The 12,780-nt window shown below is 39.7% G+C and overlaps 7 protein-coding genes across 7 annotated transcripts; 5 read left to right on the top strand and 2 right to left on the bottom strand. All coding sequences in view use genetic code 12, as the record gives it.

The window, feature by feature from the left end:
* Position 1: 1 nt before the first annotated feature.
* Positions 2–1,009, bottom strand: CORT_0C04390 (hypothetical protein; the record flags this gene model as incomplete). Its single annotated transcript, XM_003868668.1, has 1 exon — positions 2–1,009. One exon carries the CDS (start codon positions 1,007–1,009, stop codon positions 2–4), a length of 1,008 nt encoding a protein of 335 aa, XP_003868716.1.
* Positions 1,010–1,545: 536 nt separating this feature from the next.
* CORT_0C04380 (Gda1 GDPase) lies at positions 1,546–3,195 on the top strand (the record flags this gene model as incomplete). The annotated part of the gene is made up of 1 exon (XM_003868667.1): positions 1,546–3,195. One exon carries the CDS (start codon positions 1,546–1,548, stop codon positions 3,193–3,195), a length of 1,650 nt encoding a protein of 549 aa, XP_003868715.1.
* A 153-nt stretch (positions 3,196–3,348) lies between these two features.
* On the top strand, positions 3,349–5,160 carry CORT_0C04370 (Utr1 protein; the record flags this gene model as incomplete). Its single annotated transcript, XM_003868666.1, has 1 exon — positions 3,349–5,160. The coding sequence occupies one exon, from the start codon at positions 3,349–3,351 to the stop codon at positions 5,158–5,160; it is 1,812 nt and encodes a 603-aa protein (XP_003868714.1).
* A 387-nt stretch (positions 5,161–5,547) lies between these two features.
* Positions 5,548–7,458, top strand: CORT_0C04360 (Ded1 protein; the record flags this gene model as incomplete). Its single annotated transcript, XM_003868665.1, has 1 exon — positions 5,548–7,458. The coding sequence occupies one exon, from the start codon at positions 5,548–5,550 to the stop codon at positions 7,456–7,458; it is 1,911 nt and encodes a 636-aa protein (XP_003868713.1).
* A 577-nt stretch (positions 7,459–8,035) lies between these two features.
* CORT_0C04350 (Och1 alpha-1,6-mannosyltransferase) lies at positions 8,036–9,124 on the top strand (the record flags this gene model as incomplete). Its single annotated transcript, XM_003868664.1, has 1 exon — positions 8,036–9,124. One exon carries the CDS (start codon positions 8,036–8,038, stop codon positions 9,122–9,124), a length of 1,089 nt encoding a protein of 362 aa, XP_003868712.1.
* An 836-nt stretch (positions 9,125–9,960) lies between these two features.
* Positions 9,961–11,232, top strand: CORT_0C04340 (hypothetical protein; the record flags this gene model as incomplete). The annotated part of the gene is made up of 1 exon (XM_003868663.1): positions 9,961–11,232. The coding sequence occupies one exon, from the start codon at positions 9,961–9,963 to the stop codon at positions 11,230–11,232; it is 1,272 nt and encodes a 423-aa protein (XP_003868711.1).
* A 63-nt stretch (positions 11,233–11,295) lies between these two features.
* CORT_0C04330 (hypothetical protein) lies at positions 11,296–12,444 on the bottom strand (the record flags this gene model as incomplete). The annotated part of the gene is made up of 1 exon (XM_003868662.1): positions 11,296–12,444. One exon carries the CDS (start codon positions 12,442–12,444, stop codon positions 11,296–11,298), a length of 1,149 nt encoding a protein of 382 aa, XP_003868710.1.
* Positions 12,445–12,780: the final 336 nt, after the last annotated feature.

Genomic DNA, 12,780 nt, shown 5'->3' with positions numbered 1-12,780 from the left:
ATTACAATCTTTTGGACAACTTCTCATACAAAACGTGATCCACAGGTAGAAGACGATTTATACTAATCAAGTCCACCTCTTCGTTGAATCGAAGATGTTTGGGTGTTGAATCCAACACCATTGAAGGAATACCACTCAGCAACTGACGAGAAGAAGTGCAACTGGTATTCACTGTACTAATGTCATCCTCCCAATCATCCTGATAATTTAAAGCATCATGTGCAAAGTATGACCTGAACCGTGCGTAATTTATCAAGAATCCGTTTTGTAATAAAATGTGTTCCACAGAGACAGGTGCTTTCCCCCCATTATTGAAGTATGCAAAAAAGTATTCTTCGTGGTATGATAAGTAATCTTCAGATTTAAATTTCCAAATCTTATAGTATTGTTCGTAAAATTGTGGGTTATTCATGTTCACAGCACCAGCTAAATTTAGGAAATTGTTGAAGTAATCAATCAAACCTTCCAACTTTATCTCCTCAAACTTTTCAATAAATATTGTGCTAATAATGTCAGCTATTTCGTTTCTGTACCTGTGGTTGACTATTCTGCTGAGGAACTCTTTGATGTCTAATTCTTGTTGAAGCATGCAATTGCACACAAAATTTTTGATGGTGATGTAGTTGTAATCGTTGGCCATTGGAAAATTCTCATCTATAATGCTTTCTATTTTATTGTAGCAGATCTGTAATGAAATTGTGTCTTTGTCGTCTTTGGTGAAGCTGGATCTTCTTATTGATGACTTGGGGGCCTCAACAGGTACCAAAATCGGGCTTGGCGGCTCGTGCTCGTAGTCCATTATACTCTCACTATCAGATTCGTAATCACTGTCTTCAACCAGTGACCTTCTCCTCCTTTTAATTGTGTTGGCTGATTCAAAGTCTTTTAATTTGATAGAAGCGAACTGAATGGTTAAGTTGAGCCCATACTTAATAAGGCTAGTGGAGTCAAAAAGCCACTTGTTATCACTGGTATTAAAGGGAAACTTACTAGCCGTCTTACTTTTCATCGTTATCACTTGCAGTTTTCAGAAAGAAAGAGAAAGGATGTGTTAGCTGATGTGTTTCTGTTTCCTATTGTCAAATAAATAAGAAACGTGGGACCTAGTACCAAAATGTCACACGTGACTTCCTTTTAAACACCGAGCACGTGTGTCAACAAAAGTTTATCTCCGATTATAATCAGATAACTTCATGGTAACTTAATATGTTAGGGTGAGACTCCAATCAAGTGGGAATAGAACTAGTCTTCTACGTTGTGGCAAACTGCTACATGCTTGTCCTTCTATTTGGTGACAGTAACCTTGACCCTTGACAATCAACTACCAATCAAGAAGCCGTTTCGACACAGCTTTGAAACATGCACTAGTCTTTGGACAGAGTTTGTTACCAGCAACTATCTAATCTCCTCAATGGTGAAAGAGTTCGGGATGGGGTAGTTTGTACTCCGAAGATGATAAGCGCTACCTCGCAAACTACACGTCTCAAAAAATAAAATATTTTCGCATCGAGAGGGTGTTCAAAACCAGCAAAAGAAGTTACACCCATGTTGAGTACTCGTAATCTCAGGCTAATAGTGGCCGTCTTTGCAATCTTCGGTATTGTTGCTTTCTTTGCAACATCACAAAACTCACTCCGAGGCACAGTACAAAAGGTTGGCATAAAACCAGCAAGTGGTGGTTCGTCTCAAGAGCCACCAAAACCTCAAGATGCTCAAATGGATGAGGAGGAAAAGAATACACTTCAAGGTAAACCACACTCGGGAACAAAACCCCCCTATGAAAAGGTTGATAAATCAGAATCAAATATTGCTGAGAAGCTAAGTGACAAACCACCTTCTAGTCAAGAGAACGAGAAAATAACGACACCACATGAGGTTGGCATGAACAAGGAATGCAACGAAGTCAATTACGTTGTCATGATTGATGCCGGAAGTACAGGGTCTCGAGTTCATGTTTACGAGTTCAATACATGTACCCAGCCTCCTAAATTGTTGTCTGAAGAGTTCAAAATGCTCGATCCAGGATTGAGTTCTTTCGATACAGATACTGTGGGGGCTGCCAAGTCGTTGGACCCATTATTGGAAGTTGCCTTGTCAAAAGTACCAAAGGAGAAACATAGCTGTACGCCAGTTGCTGTGAAAGCCACTGCCGGCTTGAGAATACTCGGAAAAGCCAAATCCGATGCAATTTTGAAAGAGGTTAGAAGACATTTGGAAGAGGATTATCCATTCGCTGTTGTCCCTGGAAACGGGATCTCTATTTTAGACGGAAGGGATGAAGGTGTTTACGCATGGGTTACTGCAAACTTTTTATTAGGAAACATTGGAAACAAGGACAAGTTACAGACTGCGGCAGTTTTTGATTTAGGTGGTGGCTCTACTCAAATCGTTTTTGAACCAGAATATAAGGATCAGGTTCCAGTTGAAGGGGAAACTCAATATAAATTTGCCTTTGGCGAACACGAGTATACCTTGTACCAATTCAGTCACTTGGGGTACGGTTTGATGCAAGGAAGAAACAAGATCAACAAGTTGGTTTTGGAGAACTATTTAAAAAATGCTCAATTGACCAAATACTCGAGCAAGAAAGAGGCTAAAGAGGCAAATGCAGAGGTAGAAGTAACCAACCCTTGTATTCCTCCCAGCTCTGTTGCCAAGAATGTGCAGGTTGAAGTTTCTGAAAATGAGATTTATGTTGTCAATATGAAAGGCCCATCAAAGCCAACTGGATCAAAATGTCGTTTTCTTGCTGAACAGGTGCTCAATAAAGATGCCACATGCGAGGCAAAGCCTTGTTCTTTCAACGGTATCCACCAACCTTCCTTGACACATGCATTCAACAAGAATTCTGATATGTTTGTATTTTCATTTTTCTATGACAGAACCAATCCAATTGGTATGCCATCAAGCTTTACTGTTGAAGAGTTGAGAGACTTGACCAAATCAGTTTGCGAGGGTGAGTCATTATGGCGTGATGTTTTCTTTGATGACCATATGAATAGTTTGAACAAGGAGCCTCAATGGTGTTTGGATCTTAGTTTTATCACCGCTATGTTGCATACTGGTTACGACATTCCATTGAGCAGAGAACTCAAAACCGCTAAAAAGATAGACAATAACGAATTAGGTTGGTGTTTAGGTGCATCATTGCCGTTATTGGATAAATCTAGTGGCTTATGGCAATGTAGATCGTAATAGGATTGTATAGTTTCAAGCAACGATTACCTTTTTCCGCATTTTTCGATTTTTGATATTTCTTTCTCTTTCTTAATCTTTTTTCCCCTCCGCTAAACCAAAAAATTGCTTTACCGATCAACGCATCTGCAGACTAGGTGCACAGGTTTAACTATGTCGGATTATACTCAAAGCCAGTTGACGGAACAATTGAAGCATTTGCTGACAAAGTCGGAAAGAGATGTGTTACACCCTTTGACCAAAATAGTATCCCCCTCAGAGCCAATGGATTTACAGCAAATAAGAGCCGCTCGTCAACAACGTACGTCGGAAAGCTCGTCGTCATCAGTTTCTTCTTTACCGACAGAAGTATTAGATCCACCATCAAATCAAGCTCAACCGAATAGTACACCAACACTTGCTAGTCCACAACCACAACACACCTCATTTCGCCGTAAACATTCTATCCACAAGTTCAATCGAAGTCAATACAGTCTTAGTTCGATCTCATCCACGCCATATGGGTCTACAGTCCCAAGTATGAGTAGCTCACCAAAGGACAATTTTGCAAGAGAGCCACCAAGAATACATGCAAAGTTGTATTGCGAGGATGTCGCTAAAAACAACAAGACGGCAAAAGATGTGTTATCTCGCTTATCTTCCGACGAGTTGCGTTCGGTAAAGACCCATACTGAGTTAGCAGAAACAGCCAACGGAGTGAGAATGTTGGCCAAGAATCTTTCGAGGGCCACCATACAATTGGATGTAAAGGCTTTGATGATTGTGACCAAAGCGAGGGACAATGCGTTGGTCTACTTGACGCGAGAGGTGGTAGAATGGATATTGACAAACCATACCGAAATCACTGTTTATGTTGATTCAAAACTAGAACAATCAAAAAGATTTGACAGTAAGCGCATGATCAAACAATACCCTAATGCTGCTAAACATTTGCGATATTGGAACAAAGATTTGACGTTAAAATCCCCAGAGTTATTTGATTTAGTGGTGACACTAGGAGGCGATGGTACTGTTCTCTACGTGTCTAATTTGTTTCAAAAAGTGGTGCCACCTGTATTGTCATTTTCATTGGGTAGTTTAGGGTTCTTGACGAATTTCAAGTTTGATGACTACAAGTCAAAATTAAACCATTGTTTAGATTCGGGGGTTAAGGCAAATTTGAGAATGAGATTCACTTGTCGGGTACACACAGCAGAGGGGAAATTAATTTGTGAGCAGCAAGTTTTGAATGAATTGGTGGTTGACAGAGGTCCATCCCCGTTTGTGACTAATTTGGAGCTTTATGGTGACGGATCGCTATTGACTATAGCACAAGCGGACGGACTAATAATTGCAACACCCACAGGATCAACTGCATATTCTCTATCGGCTGGAGGTTCATTAGTTCATCCTGGTGTCAGTGCAATTAGCGTGACGCCAATTTGTCCTCATACATTATCATTCCGCCCCATATTGTTGCCAGATGGTATGTTTTTGAAAATCAAGGTACCCTTAACCAGTCGGTCAACCGCATGGTGTTCTTTTGATGGGAAAGTAAGAAAGGAACTTAGTAAAGGATATTATGTCACAATACAGGCTTCTCCTTTCCCATTTCCCACTGTTATTGCTTCTAAAACAGAATATATGGATTCAGTTAGTAGAAACTTGAATTGGAATGTTAGAGAACAACAAAAACCATTCAGTTCATATTTGAAACCAGAAACGAGACAGATGATGGTGGAAAATGATAATGGGGAAGATAAACCGAAAGAAAATGACGATAATGATGATTTTGATATAAACTATAGTGATCAAGAGGAAACAGAAGAGAAGACGTCTTCTAGTAATACTACAAGCGAAACAAATAGTGAAGATATGCTGTATCTTCCGCTTGGTGGTGGAACTCAAACACCTACAACTAATAATCAGGATGACCGCTGTTGTTATGCACATCCTCATGCAAGGGTACACTTGAATGGATCTTGAGGACGTGTTACTGAGGCAATATATGTATGTAATTGCATTCCTTTTCTTTTTTAGCTGGTTCATATGCAGTATATACAACGAAAAATGGTTTAATGACTCTTTTTGTTTTTGTTTCTTTTGTTGTATTTTTGTCTGTCTGATTCTCCATGTATTAATTTTATGTGTCTGATTTTGTCTTAAAAAAAAAAGAAACAAAGACAAAAGAAGAAGAAAAAAAAAGAAACGAAAATTTTTTTACTCATTGCAGCAGCAACAGCAGAGAGTGAGAGACATAAAAAAAAATTTACAACAAAGTTAATAAAAACTTACCTTACGCCTCTTTTCACTCTTTATCCACGAAGATCAATCTTCGATTACAACATATATACTACTTAACTATAAACAAATATGTCTGACATTAGTCAACAAATGAACAACTTGAGTGTTCAAGAAAACGGAAGCGACGGTCAATATCAACCAAAACAAAATGGTCGCAGACAATACGTGCCACCACATTTGAGAAACAGATCTGGCCAACAATCAAACAGTTCTGATGAGGTTCCATTTGGAGGATCTCGCCGTAACGGGTATGATAACAGAGGAGGATTTTCTTCCAGAGGCAATGGTTTTGGATTTAATGGCTCCAGAGGTGGAGCTAGAGGAGGATCTGGATTTGGAGGTGGTAGATACCAAAGACAAGTCCCAGGTGTAGGTAAATGGGTTGATGGAAAACACGTTCCTGCACCACGTAACGAAAGATTGGAAGTTGAATTGTTCGGTGTTCCAGAAGAAGAAGGTACTCAATCTTCAGGTATCAACTTTGACAACTATGACGACATTCCAGTTGAAGCCAGTGGTGACGATGTACCAGAGCCAATTACCGCTTTCACCGCGCCACCATTGGATGAATTATTGGTTGAAAATATTAAATTCTCAAAGTTTACCAAGCCAACTCCAGTTCAAAAGTATTCCGTTCCAATTGTCGCTGGTGGTAGAGATTTGATGGCTTGTGCTCAAACTGGTTCAGGTAAAACTGGTGGTTTCCTTTTCCCTGTTTTATCTGAATCTTATGCCAACGGTCCAGCTCCAGTTCCTGAATCTACCGGAACTTTTTCATCACACAAAGCTTATCCAACAGTTCTTGTTATGGCCCCAACCAGAGAATTGGTTTCCCAAATCTACGATGAAAGTAAAAAGTTTGCTTACAGATCATGGGTTCGTCCTTGTGTCGTTTACGGTGGTGCTGATATTGGAAATCAAATCAGACAATTAGACAGAGGTTGTGACTTGTTAGTCGCTACTCCAGGTCGTCTTAAGGATTTACTTGAAAGAGGAAGAGTCTCATTGGCCAACATCAAGTATTTGGTTTTGGATGAAGCTGATAGAATGTTGGATATGGGTTTTGAACCTCAAATTAGACAAATTGTACAAGAATGTGATATGCCAAGTGTTGAAAACAGACAAACTTTGATGTTTTCTGCTACATTTCCAAGAGATATTCAAATGTTGGCTCGTGATTTCTTAAAAAACTATATTTTCCTTTCAGTTGGTAGAGTTGGTTCCACTTCAGAAAACATTACTCAAAAGGTTTTGTATGTTGAGGATGATGAAAAGAAGTCAGTTATCTTGGATATGTTGAATGCCAACAGTGCAGGTTTGACAATTGTCTTTACTGAGACCAAGAGAATGGCAGACAACTTGGCTGATTTCTTGTATGACCAAGGGTTCCCTGCTACTGCCATCCATGGTGACAGATCCCAATATGAAAGAGAAAAGGCTCTTGCTGCTTTCAAGAACGGTAAAGCGCCAATTTTGGTAGCCACTGCTGTTGCCGCTAGAGGTTTGGATATTCCAAATGTTTCTCACGTTATTAACTATGACTTGCCAGGTGACATTGATGATTACGTTCATAGAATTGGTCGTACTGGTCGTGCAGGTAACGTTGGTATTGCTACTGCTTTTTTTAACAGAAATAACAAGAACATTGCCAAGGATATGATTGAGTTATTATCTGAGGCTAATCAAGAAGTTCCTGATTTCTTAACCAAGATTTCAAGAGAATCAGCCTTTGGTAGAGGTGGTCGTGGATCTTCCCGTGGTGGAGGATACGGTGGTCGTGGAGGTGCCACCAGAGATTTTAGAAGATCTGGCGGCGGTGGACACTCCAATTCAGGATGGGGTAGTAGTGCTGGTAGCGGATGGGGAAGTTCAGGAAACAGTGGATGGGGAAACTCCAATGGTTCAAGTGGTGGCTACGGTTCTCGCTCAAACTTCAACTCAAGCTATGGTAACCCATCTGCTTCAACTTCGTGGTGGTAAGCGGTATGTACCTGCTTACAACACCACTATTTTTTTGCATCATTTAGAGCTCAATTCTAAATCACTTTTAATACTTTATTTTTCAAAAATATTCACACAATAGATCATTATCATCACAAAAAAGATTCAGGTTCTTCTTTTTTTATAACATTTACATTGTTTTGCTTTTTCGTTACGGTTCGTGTATTATTAGGTTTTGCAAAGTTATTTTATTATTTTCATTTTCATACATTGTTTAAGGATACAGATAGAAAAGGCATTTACATATAGAGATATTGGGAAGGAAAGAAAATTAAAAAAAATTGTGATATTTAAAGAATCTTTCTTCCCTTTAAAATTTGTGGGAATACATTTGATATACATTTAACAGGAAAGATTTGGACATCGAGTTCATTTATATTAGGATGCATAGTTGTATATTATAATTATTATTTTTATTGAAGTGATAGATTGGAGGGGTTTAGTAGTCTCTGAGTAAGCATCTTCCGCGGTAGCGCGGCTATGTGTGTTACGTGTTGACACTCTGGTTTTTCTCTCTTTTCACTGACTGAAGAGACGCTGTCTGTTTGTATATAGTATGGGACGAAGGAACTTAAAAACAGCACTTGTTACGACAGTCCTACTACTTGTGATATATCTTTTCTACTCGTCATTCGATGGACACGTATCTTACAAGACTGAACCAAATTCCAACAAGTTACAACTTCTACGAGAGCTTGAAGCTAATAAGGAATGGAAAACTCGAGGATTCAATTTCCAACCAAGGTTGAAGCCAACTCCAAATCAATCGAGTAAGGTTCTTCAGCAGCTTTATCAAAGTATTCCATATGATACTACCAGCGACTTCCCTAAATTTATTTGGCAAACGTGGAAAGTAGATTTGGGGGATGAGTCCTTCCCAAAAAGGTATCGCAATTACCAAGCGACTTGGGATGATAAAAACCCAAACTACAAACACTTTGTGATTCCAGATGAACAGTGTGATGCTCTTGTTGCTGAGCTATACTCAGAGGTACCAGATGTCGCCAAAGCCTACCGCATCATGCCTAAGTCTATCTTGAAAGCAGACTTTTTCCGTTACTTGATATTATTCGCCAGAGGAGGAGTGTACACCGATATAGACACCGTTGGATTGAAACCTATAGATGACTGGGCAAGTAACAATGAGGAAATAGCTGGAAAATCAAACAATGCAGGATTAGTTGTCGGAATTGAGGCCGACCCAGATCGGCCAGATTGGGCGGATTGGTACGCACGCAGAATCCAATTTTGTCAATGGACGATTCAATCAAAACGTGGCCATCCTATGTTGGCCCAACTTATAGCTCAAATCTCAGATATAACGCTTACGCGAGCAGAGAAAGGACAGTTGAAAAAAGTTTTGGGAAAGGACGAAGGTGGAGATATAATGAACTGGACAGGACCTGGTATTTTCACTGACTATGTCTTCAAGTACCTCAACCAAATAGTCGATGTTGACTGGCGACTTTTCACTGGGATGGAGAAACCCATTGCTATTGATGATGTTTTAGTATTGCCAATAACTTCGTTTAGTCCCGATGTAAATCAAATGGGAGCCAAGTCGTCAGGTGATCCAATGGCATTTGCCAAACACATGTTTTCGGGAAGCTGGAAGGACGATGGAATGCCAGAGATGGCTTCATAAAGTAATGTTAGATTGGAATTTTAATAGAGTTTACTTGCGAAACCCGGAGACGTCTTCTTTATAGGTGTAGTTAATAGAGCTTTTCATGTGGATAGCAAAACTAGTCTCTTGTTTAAGCTTTTGTGGGGATGATGTCTTCGTGATGCTACTCCTGGGACTGATGCATAATAAGGTGTACGTGAAGAGTGAAGGCGTTCTATTGATAAAATGGGCTGTTATTATTTTCTCTCCACTCAATAGGCTTCTTGAGCACCATGCCTTTCAGCCGTAATTCAAGATAACCGAGCTTGATTGGAGTCCGGTACCCCAATACTTGACAGTTTAAACTTTAAATTCGCCCCGCAAAGTGATACCATCTACCCTTAATTTAAAAAAAGACTCCCTGGGAGTCAGGACCTACTAAATCTGTCCCCCTATTTTCGTTTTATTCCCCGAGCTACACGTCAAATGGACTATATAGTACTACACTTTTTTACAAGAGCCAAAGGTTTGATGTTGTTGCAAAAGATATAACAACAGCTGAAGAAAGGCTTCTGCAGAGAAGTTGCACCCAACAGCTAAGATACACGCCTTTACACACTCAAGGGCTAATTAAAATGGGCAAGTGACCCCGTATGGAGAGATTTTTATGTTTTGGTATTTAAACTTTTTAGATTGTTCAAACACTCCGCATCGCTTCTAGCCAGAATGAGGCAAATTACACAAACCAATTCCGTCTTATCAACACCCACAAATTAATGGGAGTTTAATATCGGGTTTGGTATATATAAAGGCCCAATCCTTCCCCCAAGTTCCATCCCAACTGTTTCCTTAGAGAACCACCTCAAAAAGCTACAATGCCTACAGAAGCAATTCGTTACGTTACAAAAGTCGATCTCAACAAGCCTGGCTATGAGCAACCACAAGTGCACAACAGATGGCACCCAGATGTTCCATTCTCTGAGACAATACACCCTGGTGAAACAGTCAAGATTGAATGTTTAGATTGGACTGGAAACCAAATCAAAAATGATGATTCGGCTGATGATATTTTGAATGTGGATCTTACTAGAATTCACTACATCTCAGGTCCATTCAACATTGAAGGTGCTGAACCGGGTGATGTTTTGGTTGTTGAAATTAAAGATGTTCAACCATTGGATAGACAACCATGGGGATACTGTGGTATTTTCCATAAGAAAAACGGTGGTGGGTTCTTGGACAAGTTTTATCCAGAAGCTGCGAAGGCAATCTTTGACCTTGAAGGTATTCACGCAACATCTAGACATATTCCACATACTAAATTTACTGGTTTAATTCATCCAGGTATTATGGGTACTGCCCCTTCTCGTGAAGTTTTAAAAGAATGGAATCAAAGAGAGGTTGGGTTGATTAATAGTATTCAACATCAACATGACACTGCTGTTGCATTACCGCCTTTGGAGTTGAATGCACATTCTGGTAGTGCCACCGGAGAGCTTGCTGCACGTATTGCCACTGAGGGTGCTAGAACTATTCCCGGAAGACCAGAGAACGGGGGTAATTGTGATATCAAAAACTTGTCAAGAGGGTCCAAGTGTTACTTCCCTGTGTATGTTAAAGGAGCAAAGTTTTCAGTTGGGGACTTGCACTTCTCCCAAGGTGATGGTGAAATTTCCTTCTGTGGTGCAATTGAAATGCCGGGTGTTTTATCCATCAAGACTTCCGTAATCAAAGGTGGTATGGAAAAGCTTTCTATAAAGAGTCCAATCTTCACCCCAGGTGATGTTCAAAATCAGTATGGTCCTTCAAGATACTTGACATTTGAAGGGTTCTCTGTCGATGAAGAAGGCAACCAAAAGTATCTTTGTGCAACAACTGCTTATAGACAAGCATGTATTAGAGCAATTGAGTACTTGAGAAAATTTGGATACAATGATTATCAAATTTACTTGTTGTTGTCCACTGCCCCTATTGAGGGACGTATTGCCGGGGTTGTTGACGTACCAAATGCTTGTACGACACTTGGTATCCCGATGGACTTTTTTGACATTGATGTCAGCCCAGAAGGAAGCTTGGAATCGTACAACATGGGCAACTGTGCATTAGTTTCCAATGCAAACCATTCACTCACCTACAATTTCAAGTAGTGAAAGTACATATTGGAAGTAACAAACAATCTAGCTTATGAATTTAAGAATTGAATACATTTTCTATCTACCTCCGATATACTCTGGACCTTCGTAAACAAGATTTTCGTCTGGCTTGTTCAAGTCCTTCAAGTCGTGGACTGGTCTCTCAGCTCTAGCAGCAGCACGAATAATCAATCTTGAATCGGTAGTGTCAAAGTCCAAAATTGCTGAGTGGCTAACAATACGGTTGTCAAAGATGACAACAGTTCCAGGTTGCCAGTTGACTCTGATTTGGAAATCATGACCATTATTGACGTGGTCAAGCAAAAATTTCAACAAGTACTCAGATTCCTCTGTTTTCAAGTCAGCAATTCTTCTAGTAAAGCCAGTATTGACATACAAAACCTTTTGTCCTGATGGAGTGGTACGAACAACTGGGTGCACATTTTCAACTGGGTGTCTCTTGACTACACCTCCTTTGACAGCAGCATGATTTGCTTGCTCAACACCACTATGAACAGCATACAAGTCTTGTAACTTTTCTTGGAACTTAGGTGACAAACGATTGTAAGCCTCAATGTTATCAGCAAAAACAGTATCACCTCCACCGGTTTTAGGGATATTGGTGACAGCGAGGAAAGAAACACCAGTAGGGTTCAATTCATAACTTACGTCAGAGTGGAAACCAACAAGTCTATTTCTAGTTTGAAATGGGTCCTCCTTGGAATCTCCTGTCAAAACTGAGTGAATATCAGGGTGACCTTGTGGGGCGCCAGAAGTTGGATGAATATGTAATGTACCATAATGACTTACATATTTGGTCAAGTACTCAGGTCCCTTGGCAATCAAGTCTTGGTCCCTGAAAACCAAAACACCTCTTTGGGAAGCAAGCAAAGCAACTTCATCTTTACCAGCATCATTCAATTGAGACAATTGGACACCCTTAATTTCAGTACCCAACTTTGGAGAGATTGTAGTCACTTCAACTTTTTTATCCTTTGGAAACAAATTTGGCAAGTTTTTATCAGCCTTTAAGGCATTATCTTGGTGTTCTTGAAATTCGTATGGCTCATACTTTTCGTTCCTATTCCAAGTAGGTAAGTAAGAAATTGATTCAGGAGCCAATTTTTTAGCAGCTTCTTCAGAAAGAGCTACTTTCCCCTTTGGGTCAACAACTAAGTTATTTCCCCCAACCAAGGCGCTAGGGAGGTTTAATTGACGAGCTGGCATTATTAAAGTTTGAAGTGGTTGATTTGTTAATTGGTGAATTGTACAAGTTGTAGATCAATTCGAAAGCGGTTTTGCTGCTTTCTTATAATGTTTGAAAAATTGTGGCTGCAAATTGTTTTCATCACAAATTTGAACCACAATTCAGTTTTGATTTCACAAAACCGAATACCATGAAAAATCTTATGATAAAGATCAAGCTTTAATTGAGACGGACATAAGTCCCTTTTGGGTATCAAGTATTGGTGTGTACTGATAATTAAAGGTTTAAGTCCGTGGAGCCACATTTAATCTTTGGAAATGATCAATTATCTCCACTTTTTAACCAATTCTATTGTC

The sequence above is a fragment of the Candida orthopsilosis genome (genome assembly GCF_000315875.1).
Source record: "Candida orthopsilosis Co 90-125, chromosome 3 draft sequence".
NCBI lineage: Eukaryota > Fungi > Ascomycota > Pichiomycetes > Serinales > Debaryomycetaceae > Lodderomyces > Lodderomyces orthopsilosis.
This window is presented reverse-complemented; position numbering and strand designations above follow the sequence as displayed.